Below are 15580 nucleotides of genomic sequence, written 5' to 3'. Positions count from 1 at the left end.
GCCTCCAGCCTCCTCCACTAGCAGCAGAAAGGTGGAACCAACAGGTTTAACTGCAGATCCATAAATCAACCAAACAGTCTGAGTGACACCCAGCAGGGGGCCGGGGGGCATGGGGGCGGTGTGGGGGTCAAACCTGCAGGTCGGCCTGCAGAGACTAAACATCAGCCTCACCTGTTCGGTCCGTCGTCTCTCTGTGTTTGGACCCGCAGAGCAAAACACGGCGCCGGTTCAGACTGAGGCCTCATCATCCCACCTGCACTGCAGCACAAAATGGAGGCAGCAAACCAAAACATTACCAAGTATCTCTGGTCCAGACTGTAAATAGCTACTAAATGGTGGGGTTCTTCTTTTTGTTCGTTGGTACCACAGTGACACTTAGTGGTTGATTTGTGAATTTGTTTTGTGGAGCGGTAGAGTTCTTCTTCGCGTGTTTTTGTGTTGGGCACTTCCTGTTTGCTAACTACGCCGAGTGAGCGTTAGAGCCTGAGGAAAAGACCAAAGAAAATCTGTAAAATAGCGCTCTTGGGAAGCAGAACGAGGTAGGAATGTGCGCAATTGTGTTTGTGAACATTTATGTTTATTTATACACCATGTATCTTTTGTTTATACTGCAGTTTTCACGGTGTCAGACAAGGAAGGCTAATAATAAACTGCACCCGTTTGGAACTCCCTGCGTCTGGCTGTTCACTCCAAGAGGCCGCTACAGTGAAAACTCGCTGCAAGAGACCAGATCTTTCTGCAGTGAAGCCGACACCATTCTACCTGGAACCCAGCTGTCACCGCTTGCATCGATGATGTCACACAGGCAAGATAAATGGACAATTACATGAACAAGCTCACAGCATAACTGAATTGGCATAGTGTGTCAAAGGATAATTAAAAAGTCTTCGGTGAACCAAGGCAGTTGCAGGAAGCAAATAAGATGTCACTTCCAACAGAGAAAACGGATCCTGTAGACATGCCACTCAGGTCTAGCTCCAGAGAAAGAAAGCTAACAGAAAAAGGCCAAGAGATGCACGTCCAAGACAACAAAAAACGTGAGAAAGCGTTTCAGAAGGCTTATGATTCTTGGAAGTGGGTAGCAAGAGAAACTAGGAAAAAACTAAAGGCCCTCTGTACATTAGAAGACCTCAATGATTTACAAGAAAACATTCAGGCAAAGTACGATGCTGTAAGACTGCAGTACGAGCCCATCCTACGTAACAGTAACACCACACCAGAGATTGTCAAAAGGATGGAGGCTTGTGTTACGCTCACAAAGGAAATTTGTGACCTTATAAACAATCGTACAGAGACTATTGATAAAGATTATAATAGTCATCTTGAGAAAGAAAGAGTGAGAGAAACATTAAACAAAGATGAATATGGCTCTATCTTTGGGCACACTCAAACTGAAACCGTAAGCTCATCAAAATCATCAGAGAATTCAAGCAGCCATTCCAGCTCATCTAGTACCAGTAACAGCAAAGCAGATGCGCAAGCAGAGCTTGCTGCTAAAGTGGAGCAATCAAAGGCCACCAAAGAAATTCAAGCACAGCAAGCACAGCTCCAAAAATTAGAAAACGAATGGAAACTTAAAGAGTCAAAAATGCTGTCAGAAATTAAGCAAAAAGAAGTGGAAATGCAACAGCAGCTGGATCAGGAAAGAGCAAAACTGCAGCGGTTAAAAGAAGAAAAGGAAATAGCTGTAGCAGCAGCTCGTGTGAGAGCATATGATGAATTTGAACGCAGTGAAAACAATGTTGAAGATACTAATTACAGAACAAACCCTATCTTCTTTAGAGATAAACCCTGCTTGAGTCCAGAAGCTACATCGTTCCAGCCTTACCAATCGGCTCCGGAGGTGACAATAAATCCTGAGTCATCCAATCTAGCTGAAGCAATCGCCAGCTCATTAAGTATAAGTCGCTTACCAGTCCCTGAACCTACTGTATTCAGTGGGGATCCTTTAAGGTTTACTGATTGGAAAATGTCATTTATGACTCTCATTGACAGAAAGCCCCTCCCAGCTAGTGAGAAGATGTTTTATCTCAGAAATTATCTTGCTGGAGAAGCACGCAAAGCTGTTGAAGGTTTCTTTTACCGAGACTCAGAAAGTGCATACATTGGAGCTTGGAAAGTCTTACAGGACAGATATGGGAACGCGTTTATTATACAGAAGGCTTTTCGTGATAAGCTTGCAAGATGGCCAAAGATTAATGCAAATGACTCACTTGCACTACGTGAATTTTCTGACTTCCTCCATGGTTGCAAGGAAGCAATTCCACATGTCAAGGGATTAGCTATCCTCAGTGACTGTGAAGAGAACCATAAGTTGCTCAAAAAATTACCTGAATGGATTGTTCGCAAGTGGAGTCGAATAGTTGTGGATGAACTTGATGAATCAGGTGATTATCCAGATTTTAAATGCTTCACAGAGTTTTTAAGCAAAGAGGCAAAAATAGCCTGTAATCCCATTGCCTCACCCCTGATAGGAAATTTCAAGTTTGCAGACGACAGAACCCAAAAGAGAGCCAAGACTTTCAACACAAATGCACAACAAAAGAGTTTCAGTCATGGGATACAAGATACAAATGACTGTAAAGCAAAATCATCTTGCTATGTTTGTAAAAGTGAAGCCCATGGCATCACCAGATGTCCCGCTTTCGCCTCAAAGAGTGTTGAAGACAAAAGGACATTCATACACGAAAATCGGCTCTGCTTTGGATGCCTGAGAAAAGGTCACGTGACCAAGGAATGTAAGAGACGACACACATGCAATATATGCAGACGTCGTCATCCAACCTGCTTACATGAAGAGAGGAAGGAAAGATCTGTGGAGACAACAACAAATAGCTCCACTTCCACAGAAGAACATGCAAACCAAGAAACACACAGAGTTGTGTCCCATACATTGACTCAGCATGTTTCTGCCACTACCAGTATTGTACCAGTACTTGTGTCTTCACTACAAGAGCCACACAGAGAAATACTAACATATGCAATGCTGGACACACAAAGTGACTCGACGTTTGTGTTAGAAGATGTAATTGACAGACTGAATGTGGATTTCCATCCAACAAAGCTGAAACTGAGTACTATGACTGCTGTCGACACAATCATTTCCAGCAAGAGTGTTCATGGTCTACAAGTTCGAGGACTTAACTCTGAGAGTCGCATCCAACTACATCAAGCTTATAGCAGAGATTTTATCCCAGTGGACAAGTCTTATATTCCGACGAAAGAAACTGCATTAATGTGGCCCCATCTCAGAAACTTGGCAGATAAGTTACCTCCCGTTCAGGACTGTGATGTAGGGCTTCTCATTGGATACGACTGTCCAGCTGCTCTAGCTCCACTTGAAGTTATAACAGGTGATAAAAACCAACCATTTGCACAGAGATCAGAACTAGGATGGAGTATAATAGGCTCATCAAACCCCCACCTAGACAGACAAGGAGGTCAAAGTTTTGTGCATCGACTCACAGTAAAGGAGCTACCAAGCCCGTCTTCAACTGACATTTTAAAGGTCTTAGAGTCGGATTTTACGGAGAGAAGTTACGAAGAAAAATATGTGTCCCGAGATGATGTTAATTTTATACAGTTTCTCAGTAACAACATCACACAGAGGGATGATGGGCATTATGAAATGCCTCTTCCGTTCAAAGGCAACGACCTGCCTAACCTACCAAACAACAAAAGACTAGCCCAAGTTCGCCTGCAGGGTCTTAAGAAAAAATTAAAGACCAGCAAACAATACTATGAGCAATACAAAACATTCATGGAAGAAACCATAAATAAGGGTGATGCAGAGCCTGCCCCTACAACATCTGAAGGAGAAACAGAGTGGTACCTTCCACATCATGGCATCTACCATCCCAGAAAACCAGATAAGCTGAGAGTTGTTTTTGATTGTTCAGCCAAATTCCATGGTGTTTCTCTTAACGACACATTGCTTACTGGGCCTGATTTAATCAATCCTTTGGTAGGGGTACTATGTCGCTTCAGGAAGGAGACCATAGCTATAATTTGTGACATAGAAAGAATGTTTCACCAATTTTCTGTCACTCCTGAATCCAGAAATTATCTCAAATTCCTCTGGTGGAAAGGTGGAGATTTGGAGAAAGAACCACAGGAGTTCAGAATGACAGTTCATCTCTTTGGAGCTGCTTCATCTCCAGGATGTGCCAACTTTGGGTTAAAGCATCTGGCACAGCAACACAAGGCTAACTATCCTCAGGCAGCCACATTTATTGAGAAAAACTTTTATGTGGATGATGGCTTAGTCAGTGTGCCATCAGTTGAGGAAGCCAAGAAACTGATCATTGAATCACAAGAGTTGTGTAAGAAAGGAGGCTTAAGGCTTCATAAATTCAACTCAAACAAGGAAGCCGCTCTCACATGCTTGGATTCTTCAGAAGTAGCAGCAGCCATCGAGCCCCATGGTTTGGATCCATCCTCATCTGAGCGTGCACTCGGGATTCAGTGGTTGATAAAAAATGACACCTTTGTTTTTAACATCGGCTTAAAAGATCAAGCTTCAACCCGCCGCAGCTGCTTGTCCATCATTGCTTCACTTTATGACCCTCTCGGATTCATTGCTCCATTCAGCCTTAGTGGAAAACTGATTCTTCAAGAGCTTTGTCACCGAGGCATAGGATGGGACGATCCTCTCCCAGAAGACATAAAGCCACGGTGGGAGAAATGGACAAATGATCTACTGAAATTGAAAGAGATCTCAATTCCCAGATGTTATCACCCCCCTGACTTCCACAACATTGTCAGAGTAGAGCTGCACCATTTTTCTGATGCTAGCTGTGTAGGATATGGTGCATGTTCTTACCTGAGATACATAAATGACAAGGATGAAGTTCACTGCAGTCTTGTGATAGCAAAGGCAAGGGTTGCTCCCTCAAAGATCACAAGTATCCCAAGATTAGAACTTGCAGCAGCAGTGATTTCTACAAAGGTCAGTGTCATGCTTAGATGTGAACTTGACCTAAAGATTGATCAAGAATTTTTCTGGACTGACTCACGAGTTGTACTAGGGTACATCAATAATGAGGCTCGCAGGTTCCACATATTTGTTGCCAACCGTGTTCAACTGATTAGAGATAACAGTGATCCTAATCAGTGGCATTATGTTGAAACGTCAGAAAACCCGGCTGATCATGCATCCAGAGGTCTTTGTGCTTCAGATATTCATTCGACAAACTGGCTGCAAGGACCAAGGTTTCTTTGGGAGCATGAGTTACAACTGACGACCAGCACTCCAACGGAATTACTAGTCGGTGATCCTGAAGTCAAGACAATTCAGGTGCTCGCAACTGATGTCAAATGTAGTAATGACATCCTCAATCGCCTGAATCGATTCTCCTCTTGGACAACACTCCTCAAGGTAGTTGCAAGAATCAAGAGACTAGGTTCAAAGCAACAACATGGCGAACATGTGACTGTTGACGAACGTGAAAAGGCTGCTGAAACAGTGATTAAGATTGTGCAACAACAAACCTTCCCAAATGAAGTAAAATTGCTTAAAGGTGAAAAGAACATTCCAAACACCAGCGCTCTTTTCAGTTGTGATCCCATCTGGTCTGAAGGGCTTCTTCATGTCGGTGGAAGATTAAAGCAGTCATCTCTCTGTCTTAAAGTCAAACACCCAGTGATACTACCCAACAACAGTCATATTACTAAGCTGATTGTGTCCCACTACCATGCTAAGACATGTCATCAGGGTCGAGGCCAGACACAAATGGAACTTAGAACCAATGGCTTCTGGGTCATTGGTGGGAGTAAGTTGGTGGCCAAGATGATACGCGATTGTGTGTTTTGCAGAAAACTTAGGCGGCCAACAGAAAAGCAGAGAATGGCTGACCTTCCTAAAGAACGCGTCGAATCCTCTGCACCTTTCACATATAGCGGCATGGACTGTTTTGGCCCTTTCATTGTGAAGAAAGCCCGCAAAGAATACAAAAGATATGGTCTAATTTTCACATGTCTCTACTCTAGAGCTGTCCATATCGAAATGCTCGAAGACCTGTCGACTGACTCTTTCATAAATGCACTGAGATGCTTTATCAGCATTAGAGGAGCTGTAAGACAACTGCACTGTGATCAAGGCTCTAATTTTGTTGGTGCCAGGAACGAGTTCACACAAGCACTGAAACAATGTGACACTAAGTTACTTGAAGTTTTCTTGACGGACAAACAGTGTGAATTTGTTTTCAATTCCCCCTCTGCCAGTCATGCAGGTGGTATCTGGGAAAGACAGATCAGAACCATCAGAAATGTGTTGAATGCTACTTTTGCACAGTGCTCAGGCCGACTTGATGACGCCTCCCTCAGGACATTGTTATATGAGGCAATGGCTATTGTAAACAGCCGCCCATTAACAGTGGATGGAATCAATGATCCGCGAGCATTAGAGCCCATAACACCGAACCATCTCATTATGATGAAATCTAAGGTTTCTCTTCCTCCCCCTGGAGTGTTTGTCAAAGAGGACCTATATGCCACAAAGAGGTGGAGGAGAGTGCAGTATCTCATTGAACAATTTTGGAGTCGCTGGAAAAGGGAATATTTGTTGAACATTTCCATGAGACAGAAATGGCACTCGGCTCAGCGTAACCTCAAGAAAGGGGACATTGTCATTATCAAAGACGACAACCTTCCAAGAAATCAGTGGCAACTAGGACGAGTGGTTGAAACTGTTCAAGGCGATGATGGATTGGTCCGTCGAGTCAAAGTTCAAGTCGGAGAGCGAAAGTCCAATTCCTCTTCCAAACTCTCAATTATTGAGAGACCAATCCAGAAATTGGTTCTTCTTTTGGAAAATGATGAGAAGTGATAAACAACCTTTGTACAGTTTATTCACCATGTTATTCTTTTCTGCAGAAATGCTCATTTAGTAGAGTCAAGAAATCCTGTTCAATTACTTTCCTCATGTCTTCTTATGTTCATTTATTGAGACAGGATTTGGTGGGAGTGTAAATAGCTACTAAATGGTGGGGTTCTTCTTTTTGTTCGTTGGTACCACAGTGACACTTAGTGGTTGATTTGTGAATTTGTTTTGTGGAGCGGTAGAGTTCTTCTTCGCGTGTTTTTGTGTTGGGCACTTCCTGTTTGCTAACTACGCCGAGTGAGCGTTAGAGCCTGAGGAAAAGACCAAAGAAAATCTGTAAAATAGCGCTCTTGGGAAGCAGAACGAGGTAGGAATGTGCGCAATTGTGTTTGTGAACATTTATGTTTATTTATACACCATGTATCTTTTGTTTATACTGCAGTTTTCACGGTGTCAGACAAGGAAGGCTAATAATAAACTGCACCCGTTTGGAACTCCCTGCGTCTGGCTGTTCACTCCAAGAGGCCGCTACACAGACATCCGACTACAGCTTAAATCAGACAAAACTAATTTGCATGTAACATTCTAGCAAGATAAAGGAGCTGCTTTTAAGTCAATAAATCAATAATATTGATTAAATAAAAATACTAACAGCTTTTGGAATGAAAAAGTTTGGAAACCTCTGAGCAAAAAAGACAAGATGCCAATGTTATTATATTATATAATTCACATGTTATTATATTATTATTATTTATAAATGCCAATAAGACCAGAAATACTTTACTTACATAAACTATTCTAGATTTTGATAAAACAACCAAATCAATGAAACCTTCATGTCTTCCTCAGTAATTTGACTTTCAAAGATTCAACATTATGATTTAAGCTGTAAAGACATAATTAAAGTGATAAAGTAAATTTTTATACCAATAAAAACTAATTTCAGCCTGACTAAACGTCACGTTGCTTTCTTACAGTTTCACAACAAACTGAGGCATAAATTTGCGTTTTAAATGTTTTTGTAATTACAGTTAAAAACGACAATCAATCATAAAATGGATGAAATTATTCCAGAGATTCGACCTGATCAGGTCATAATCATCAATAATCTGTGATGATGATTGATCTCTGATTGAGATACTTCATAATAAAATTACTCAAGTAAAAGTAAAAGTACAGCGTAGTAAAAACTCCTAAAAGTAAAATTTTCATCTCCGTTACTGAGATAAAAGTAACTGAGTAAATGTAACTAGTTACTCTGCAGCTCTGACAGTGTGGATGTTTAAATAAGAAGCAAGATTTCCAGAGTCTTTGTGTTTTCAGTGTCTGCCGACCGAATCCAAACAGGAAAACCAAACAAAAGACGCTGAATCCTCCTGGCTGCGACGCCGGTCATCTCCAGAGCAGATCAACAGCTTTGAGTTTTACTCATCAGACTCAACAAGTTTCTGCGTGTAGTTTTACGGCGGATGCTCCCAAACAGGAGGAAACTACCGGCTGGTTTATGATCCTCCAAGAGAAAAGGATTACAGTCACAATGGGCCAAATTTTCACTTCTGCTTGGACGTCACACTCTGCACCGCTCACTGTCTGAACTTTTTAACAGTTATATAAATGTATTCATGGTTTCTCTGTCAAAAAGATTCAAAATGAAGTGAAAAGATAAAACCATCGCACTGCTATTCCACCTCATTTGCTTTTGCCGCTCCACTTTGAGTCTCTGAAATGTTTAGGAAGTCGAGCAGAGAGACGTTGGAGTAGGGGATAAGCTCAGGTATAATGTCAGCTTTTTAGATCATAATTATTTGCTCAAAGTTGTAAAAATGACAACATCTGGCTAACTGAACAGCAAGACAGACAGACAGACAGACTGTAGAGAATACAGGTTAACATCTTTAAAGTTTACTTCTAAACCTGCAGAAATAGAGAAAAGAAACATAGAAACCATAGAAAAAAGCAACATACTAAATAAAATCACTGAAAACTATGTGAAGTTTTCAGCTTCGTTGGCGTAAATAAGATTTCTTATAAAGAATGCTAGTTAGCATGCTAAATACCTAAACATGCAAAACTCTGCTATATTTAAGAGAACTATTTTAATTATTGTAGAGAATAGTAGCAAAATCAAAACCAAAACGTTTTACAGCATCCAGTATAACTGCAAAGAAATTTAGGATAAAAGTGGCTAAAAGAATTAATACTAACTGTTAAACCATTTTAATATTTTTCTTCCCACTTCATGAATGAAGGGAAATTAAAGAATAAATTTCTCTACAACCTTCAGTGTGAGTTAATGTTATTGTAGTAAAAAACTTAAGTTGCTTTTATTTATTCATTCACACATTTATAACCTGTTAGGCTAAAAACTGTCCGACGGTGTTTCCTTTAACTTCAGAGAACGCAGCAGCTGCAGACAGGCGGTCGGAGCGGAGCGGCTGTTTCCTGAAGCTAAAGTCCTGCAGCCGATCAGATCTTTATCATGGAGTCAGTCTGAAAAAACGCTGAGCTGAATTAAAACACAAAGCAGCCACAGATGACAATAAGTCTGCAGCTCCTCTTCGTCTGTTTCCCTGCAGCTCGTTCAAAGCTTTGAAGGTTCCCACCCAGCCCCCGCTCTGGTATTCGTCCCTCCAGCGACTTTTCCCCCTGATGGCCTTGTAAAACCTGAAGCTCTGCATTAACCAGGCCCGTTCCCACAGTGAAGGACCGGCGGTGGAGTGTTGACGTTACGGAGGAATATTTCACTACTGTGTTGTTGTTGTTAGATGTGGGGACTTCAGTTAAAATGGTGGTGAAGGATAACGAGCAGTAAAGGCTGTAAAGGCTCGTTGAATCCATGCTAACCGCATGTAAAATGTGTTTTATAACATTATTAAAACATGTCAAGTCATTTCAAATACCCAAATCATTCTGTGCTTAAACATTTCAGCAAATGTACAAAATAACATATTTTTAAAAATTCAGTTTGGTTTTATTTAAGTTACACCAATTTACAACAAAAGTCGTCTTCAGGAACTTTGGGAAAAAAATAACTTCAATTCAATCTAAAGTTCATTCCAGTTGATCCCATTTGTATTTATACAGTTAATGCCTGTTGATGCATATTTAGCACAAACCTGGGATCTTATTGTTAGCATTTTGCTCATGTGTATTTATTGTGTTCACTGCAAAAACAGAAAATCTTACCAAGTATTTTTGTACTAAATATCTTAGTACACTGGAAATAAGACAAAACTTTCACCAAAAGTTGAAAGTTTTGCTCCTTTATTCCAGATTAGTGAATTTCTCTCACACAGACTCATTTCCACCCTCATCACTGCAGGAACTGCAAATTACATCCAAACCTGCTCCAGTCCTGCCATGCATGAGTGTAAATATGAGATTAACCTCATCACTCCCAACTCTGAAGGTGAACTTTCCTATCTCACTTTCCAATTTGCATGTAAAGTTGCTTTGATTTGCGAACTGAAGCCCTGAAATTTCCAAACATCATCCAGGTGGGAATGTCAGTAAAAGCAACACAAAGTGTGAAACCAGCAGCCGATCCTTCATGCTTCATCTTTTCCTCGTTCTTTGATGCTGCGAATCCATTCATAAACAGAGAAAAAGCCTCCATCATCCCCCCCACTGCTGTGTTTTCTGCAGCTTGGACCCACTCAGGGACGTTACGTCTTGAGTAAAGAATCTCCAGCTGTGAATGGACATGTGTGAGAAAAACTGCACAGAAGGTCTGAATCAAATTCCTTTGCAGCTCATGTGTGAAAACGGGACCAAAAAAAGTCATTAGAGAGGAAAATAAAGAAAACTGCAAAAACAGGACGTGTGTCAGTAGATTTATTTTATTCAGGACGAGTGTTGGAAACTGGGAAAGGGAAGGGAAAACACTTCAAAGTCAGAAACTCTCACATTTACACTTCAAAGACGTGTAGATATATATATATATAAATGAGTGTGTGTGTGTCGGCTGGATTATCCTGCGAGTGTGAGAAGAATCAATAAAGAGCGGCCGAGGCTGAGAGGATCAGAGGAATGTGTGAAGGATTGATTTTCAGGAGATGATGTTTCATTTCACTCTGGAGATGTTCTGTGTGGCCTACAGTAGGAGCAGAGGAGAGACTCTCAGCCCGTCATCCCAGCGTCTTTAATGAAGTCGACAGGCGGACCATCAGGGGTCGCCGGCCCCAGACAGGTTCTCACTGTTTGTGGTGGGACTCAGCAGCAGATTACTGGAGAAACTGGCTTTAAATGTGACCTGTGTGCTTCCCTGAACAGGTTAGGACAGGTTTAATAGTACATAAGAAACATTCTCATTACATTTTTTGCACCAAATCGTTCTTAGATAATGAGACTTTGTTTCAGAATTGGATGTTTTTGAGCCTCCTGTTACTTTAAATCCAAATAAACAGCTGCTGGCCACTTCCCCAAACTCAACATTTACACTCACACATGAAACTGGCAGCAAAAAGATGGGTAATTATACAACTGCACGTCTGTGAAAAGCAAAAGTGGAGCCTCCTGCACAACCAACAAGTTAACAAAACACTTGCAAAAACACAAAATATTATCAAGTATTTTTTTTGTGTGTAGTTTCTAGTGCAAATATCTTAGATTAGTTGAAATAAGAAAACTAACAAGTAAATTTTACAGAAGAACTTGTTTTAAGTCAATAATGAATTAATATTGATGAAAAAGTTCCAGTTTCACTGGCAGATCATTTTATTTTTAACAAGGTTTCTCATGTAATAAGTGACCATGTTTGCCGGAATAAGCAGCACAAACCCAAATGAACGGATGAAAACATTAAAAAGGTGAACTCTGCTTCACTCTTTGGGGTGAATGGTTGAATCCCTACATTTGGCCACGCCCCTCAGTCTGTGCTCCGCCCACTTTAGTGGAAATTGTAAAAAATTGTCAGGGGCAGAGCTATATTTCCACACTTTAATGTTTTTAACAGATTTTCTGCTCTGGAGCAGCTGCGTCTTAATGATCTTAGAAGCAACCTGTCAGTTTGGGGAGAGTCAAAGGCTTTTAACAGAACAGTAATCAGAATTTTATTTACAGTAATCAGACAAGAAACGGGCAGAAACAGAGGCAGGGTGTGCAGTAAAGGTCCGAAGGTCTGGAAGTGAACCCTGCAGAGTTCAGGGAAATGATGAAGCACCAAAAGCTTCATGTCGGCTTCATGGTAACCAGCTGAGTCCTTGACAGGGTGATTATGGTCTGTTTGTGTTGCATGTCGGGTCCTGGGAGTGATGTCACCTCAGAGCCGAGCCCGTTCTGGCTGCAGTTGGAAAAACAGTGGGACGTTCTGATCTGTGTTCACCGTTACTAAAACATGAGCACAAACATAACAAATCCAAATGGAAAACATGGTTTTCAATCAACTGCTCAGCAAACTATTCTAGAGTCAAACATGGCGGCGAAACTACAACAGAGCGGGTAAGAAAAGCAAAGAATCAAGTTTATAGTCAAAGTTCAGATCTCTAAATGTTTGAAATGTTGTTGCTAAGCTTCAGTCATGGAGTTACTTTGTTTTCTTACATTTTGGATTCGTTTTTAATTAGGAAATAGAAAAAAATATACAACCCTTTATTCTCCCACAGTGAGAAAATTAAGGTGTAACAGGATCAAAGTGAACCTGAAGCATTCATGGAAAACGAGTCGTTTCAAAAACCTCCTAATTGCTGCGCCGTTACCTAGCAACCAAAGCTGAGCTCCAGCAGGTTTGCTCAGCTGGTTTCACTGCTGTACAATGGCTGCTGGAAAAGTCAAAATGTTTTGATATTGATTTTCCATCCAGAAACCACTTGCTGAATTCTTGTTGGTTGTGCAGCAGGCTCCACTTTTGCTTGTCAAAGATTTAAGATTGTATAATTGTGCCTCCATTTTTACGTGTTTAAAGAGTAAACGTTGAGTTGGCAACTTGTTTGGATTTAAAGTGACAAAGGCCCTAAAACAGCTCAATCTGAAAGGCAGAACTCACCAGACTAAAACCTGATCATCTAAGACTGACTGTGTAGATATAATGTACATAGATCTGTTTTAACCTGTTCAGTGATGGGTTACCTTTAAACTGCGATGATATTTTTACAATAATCTCTTGCAAAGGAACTGCTCCTCGTGTGACTCTTTGTTTTGAAACCGAACGTCATTTTCATAATAATGTAGGTAAAGTTCAGACTAAACAGCAATTTTCTTCTCAGAAAGCTGACATTTTCTGAAAACATGTTGGTTAACATGAGAGCGGAGAGCAGAGATGGGGGTAAAGTCATAACACCACCGAGAAAAAACAAACCGCTCTGCATTTCAGCAAATGAAAGCCAAGACATTCACAGAAATAGAGGTAATTAATGCTTGTTTTACATCATATTCATGAGTTAAAGAAGCCTGGAGGCTTCAGTGAGGACCTCAGATCTAATCCGTTAGCGTGAAACAACTGTTTGCCACCATTTCCAGGCGCGATGGCAGCGCCTGGAGCAGCCACAGCCGAGAGCTTCTTCATTAAAATCCAGCAGGAAAGCAGCACTGCGACGGTCAGCACAACAGAAACTGTTGTTGGTGGGCTAACAAGCTGCCTCTCGTGTTTCCAGTGGGACAGATTGCAAAGGTGCAATGCAGCAAACATGTGCTTAACAAAGACAATAAACAATACTGCTGCAAACCGCGCCGTGTGTGTGTGTGTGTGTGTGAGAGAGAGTGTGTTCATCAATAATGAATGCTGGTGGTGTTGCAGGGATGTAGGAGACTTAGTGCTCATGTATATTTTAACAAGCAGTCATGTGTGGGTCTCTAAGCGCTCTCAGAGGAGACGCTGAGATTTAACAGACTCACCGATCAAAGCTGAAAGACGGAGCGAGTTAAAGAGAAAGAGAGGAGAAACTGATATTTCAGGATGTTAAGATGCTTTCATACATGGTTTGGTTGAACTTGCGGAGATAATGAAGAACCTGCCATGAGTGCAGTACAAACAGTGGCCACTAGAGGCTGCATGAGGGATGTGGTTAAAATTATTTAAATTTGAGTTGAGCTGAAAGCGTGAGAAGCCATGAAGTCACTTTAAAATAAAACTCACTTTCTAAATATGTACTACATAAAATGTTTCATTATGAAAGATAGAAAAATTCATTAAAATTTACTCCTATTTTCAGATTTTCAGAGCAGAATCCAACATTATAATAAAACACAAAAACCTATTTCGCAAAATGGGGTGAGCCAAGCCATTTCTCACGCTAGCGCTAAACTAGCAAGTTTGTTTTGGTTGTATTTACCCAGAATCCCCTGCGCTGTCGTCCACTTTCTGCTCTGGGAGCTTTCACCGATCTGTTTGGCATTCACATATGCATTCAAACCGCATCAGAGTTCACTTCAACCGAAGTTTGTAGGTGGATCAGAGTTCACTTTTCTTCAAACCAAACTTTCTAGAGTTTGATTAAAGCGGATTAAACAGGGCTGGTGTGAACGCACCTGCAGATAGTAAGAGCAGATTTCACTCAAGGACTTCTGGGAAAACTCCTAAAATGACCATAATCAACTCAAACTTCCTGTTTGGTTTCGTACGAGCCACAGGTTGCAGATCCCGGGTCTCTGATGTTTCTTTAACTGTGACGATGCCCTTGGTTCCCTCTGCCTGCTGACTCTGGCCCCTCAGCAGCTCCATCCACATCAGGAGGCCGAACAGCAACTGGAAGGTTACAAAGTTTGAACCTTCATCCTGCTGAAGACTTCAGGAATGCTGCTGCAGCTCAAAGAGCGCGGCCGAGTTTGTGTTCGTGTGCTGACTCTGCTGGATAGGTTGCACTGAACCTGAATGGCTGGAAAGCTGCCCGGCGCTGGAATGTGACCTCACACACACACACACACACACACACACACACACCCACCCCCCACCCACCCCACACACACACACAGAGAGAGAGAGAGCGGGCATGAGGGCGTGTTGAGGTGTGTATGAGCCAAAGAAAGAGACTTAATCACAAATAATGTGTGAGACAAAAGACAACAGGAAGAGGGTTTGTAGAGGAGAGCTGTCAGGTATTTTCACACACAAATCACGAGTGAAGGAGACAAAAAGAAGAAAGAAAGAGAAAGATCAGGAGATCAAGAAAAATTAGGCCAAATGGGTGCAGCTATTGTTGTTTCAGATGCAATGAGATCATTTTTAACAGTTTGTTGAACTCTAACCTGGCCAGTTAAAGACATTCACTGCAAAAACACAAAATCGTACCAAGGTCTAGTTTCTACTGCAAATATCTCACTACACTTAAAATAAGACAAACCTAACTTAGAAGTAATTTTCAGCAAGATATAATAGATTTTTCTAATTAAATAATTCCTTAATATTGATGAAAACTACTAGTTCCCCTGGCAGAATATTTAATTTTTCCCATGTTTTAAGTGAGATAATCTGCCAGTGAAACTAGAGCTTTTATTAATTCATTATTGACCTAAAACAGCCTCTTATCTGACTGAAAAGTTACTGGTAAATTAGTTTGACTTATTTAAAGTAAACTAAAATATCTTCAGTAAAAACTAAACCCAAAATACTTGGTAAGATTTTGTGTTTTGGAGTGTGGAAAAGACCGATGTTTAGTTGTTGACTCACCACCAAGAAACCTTGGTGGTGTATCCTTGTTGGTTGTGCAGGAGGCTCCACTTCTACTTTTCACAGATGTACAGCTGTTAAATTGTGCATCTGTTTGCAGCCATTTTCACGTGCCAGCTTTTATGAACTTAAAAAACAAAATCCTATAACTTGCTGAA

The 15580-nt window shown here is 41.1% G+C and overlaps 1 protein-coding gene across 2 annotated transcripts; it reads left to right on the top strand.

Annotated features, from left to right (window-relative positions):
* Positions 1-328: 328 nt before the first annotated feature.
* On the top strand, positions 329-7602 carry LOC111611163. 2 transcript variants are annotated; one of them, XR_002753923.1, is made up of 2 exons: positions 329-7187; positions 7263-7602. XR_002753923.1 is itself a non-coding variant. In XM_023346885.1 (2 exons), the coding sequence occupies exon 2, from the start codon at positions 923-925 to the stop codon at positions 6824-6826; it is 5904 nt and encodes a 1967-aa protein (XP_023202653.1). In that variant the 5' UTR covers positions 329-539; positions 615-922; the 3' UTR covers positions 6827-7602. The 2 variants fall into 2 exon arrangements, 1 of the variants encoding a protein (XP_023202653.1); XM_023346885.1 differs by having other exon boundaries at positions 329-539; positions 615-7602.
* The last annotated feature ends 7978 nt before the right edge of the window (positions 7603-15580 follow it).

This window comes from Xiphophorus maculatus, chromosome 14 (genome assembly GCF_002775205.1).
Source record: "Xiphophorus maculatus strain JP 163 A chromosome 14, X_maculatus-5.0-male, whole genome shotgun sequence".
Lineage (NCBI taxonomy): Eukaryota > Metazoa > Chordata > Actinopteri > Cyprinodontiformes > Poeciliidae > Xiphophorus > Xiphophorus maculatus.
This window is presented reverse-complemented; position numbering and strand designations above follow the sequence as displayed.

Excerpts from the sequence above, each read along its gene's own strand:
- LOC111611163 (XM_023346885.1), top strand. The coding sequence starts at position 923 with ATGTCACTTCCAACAGAGAAAACGGATCCTGTAGACATGCCACTCAGG.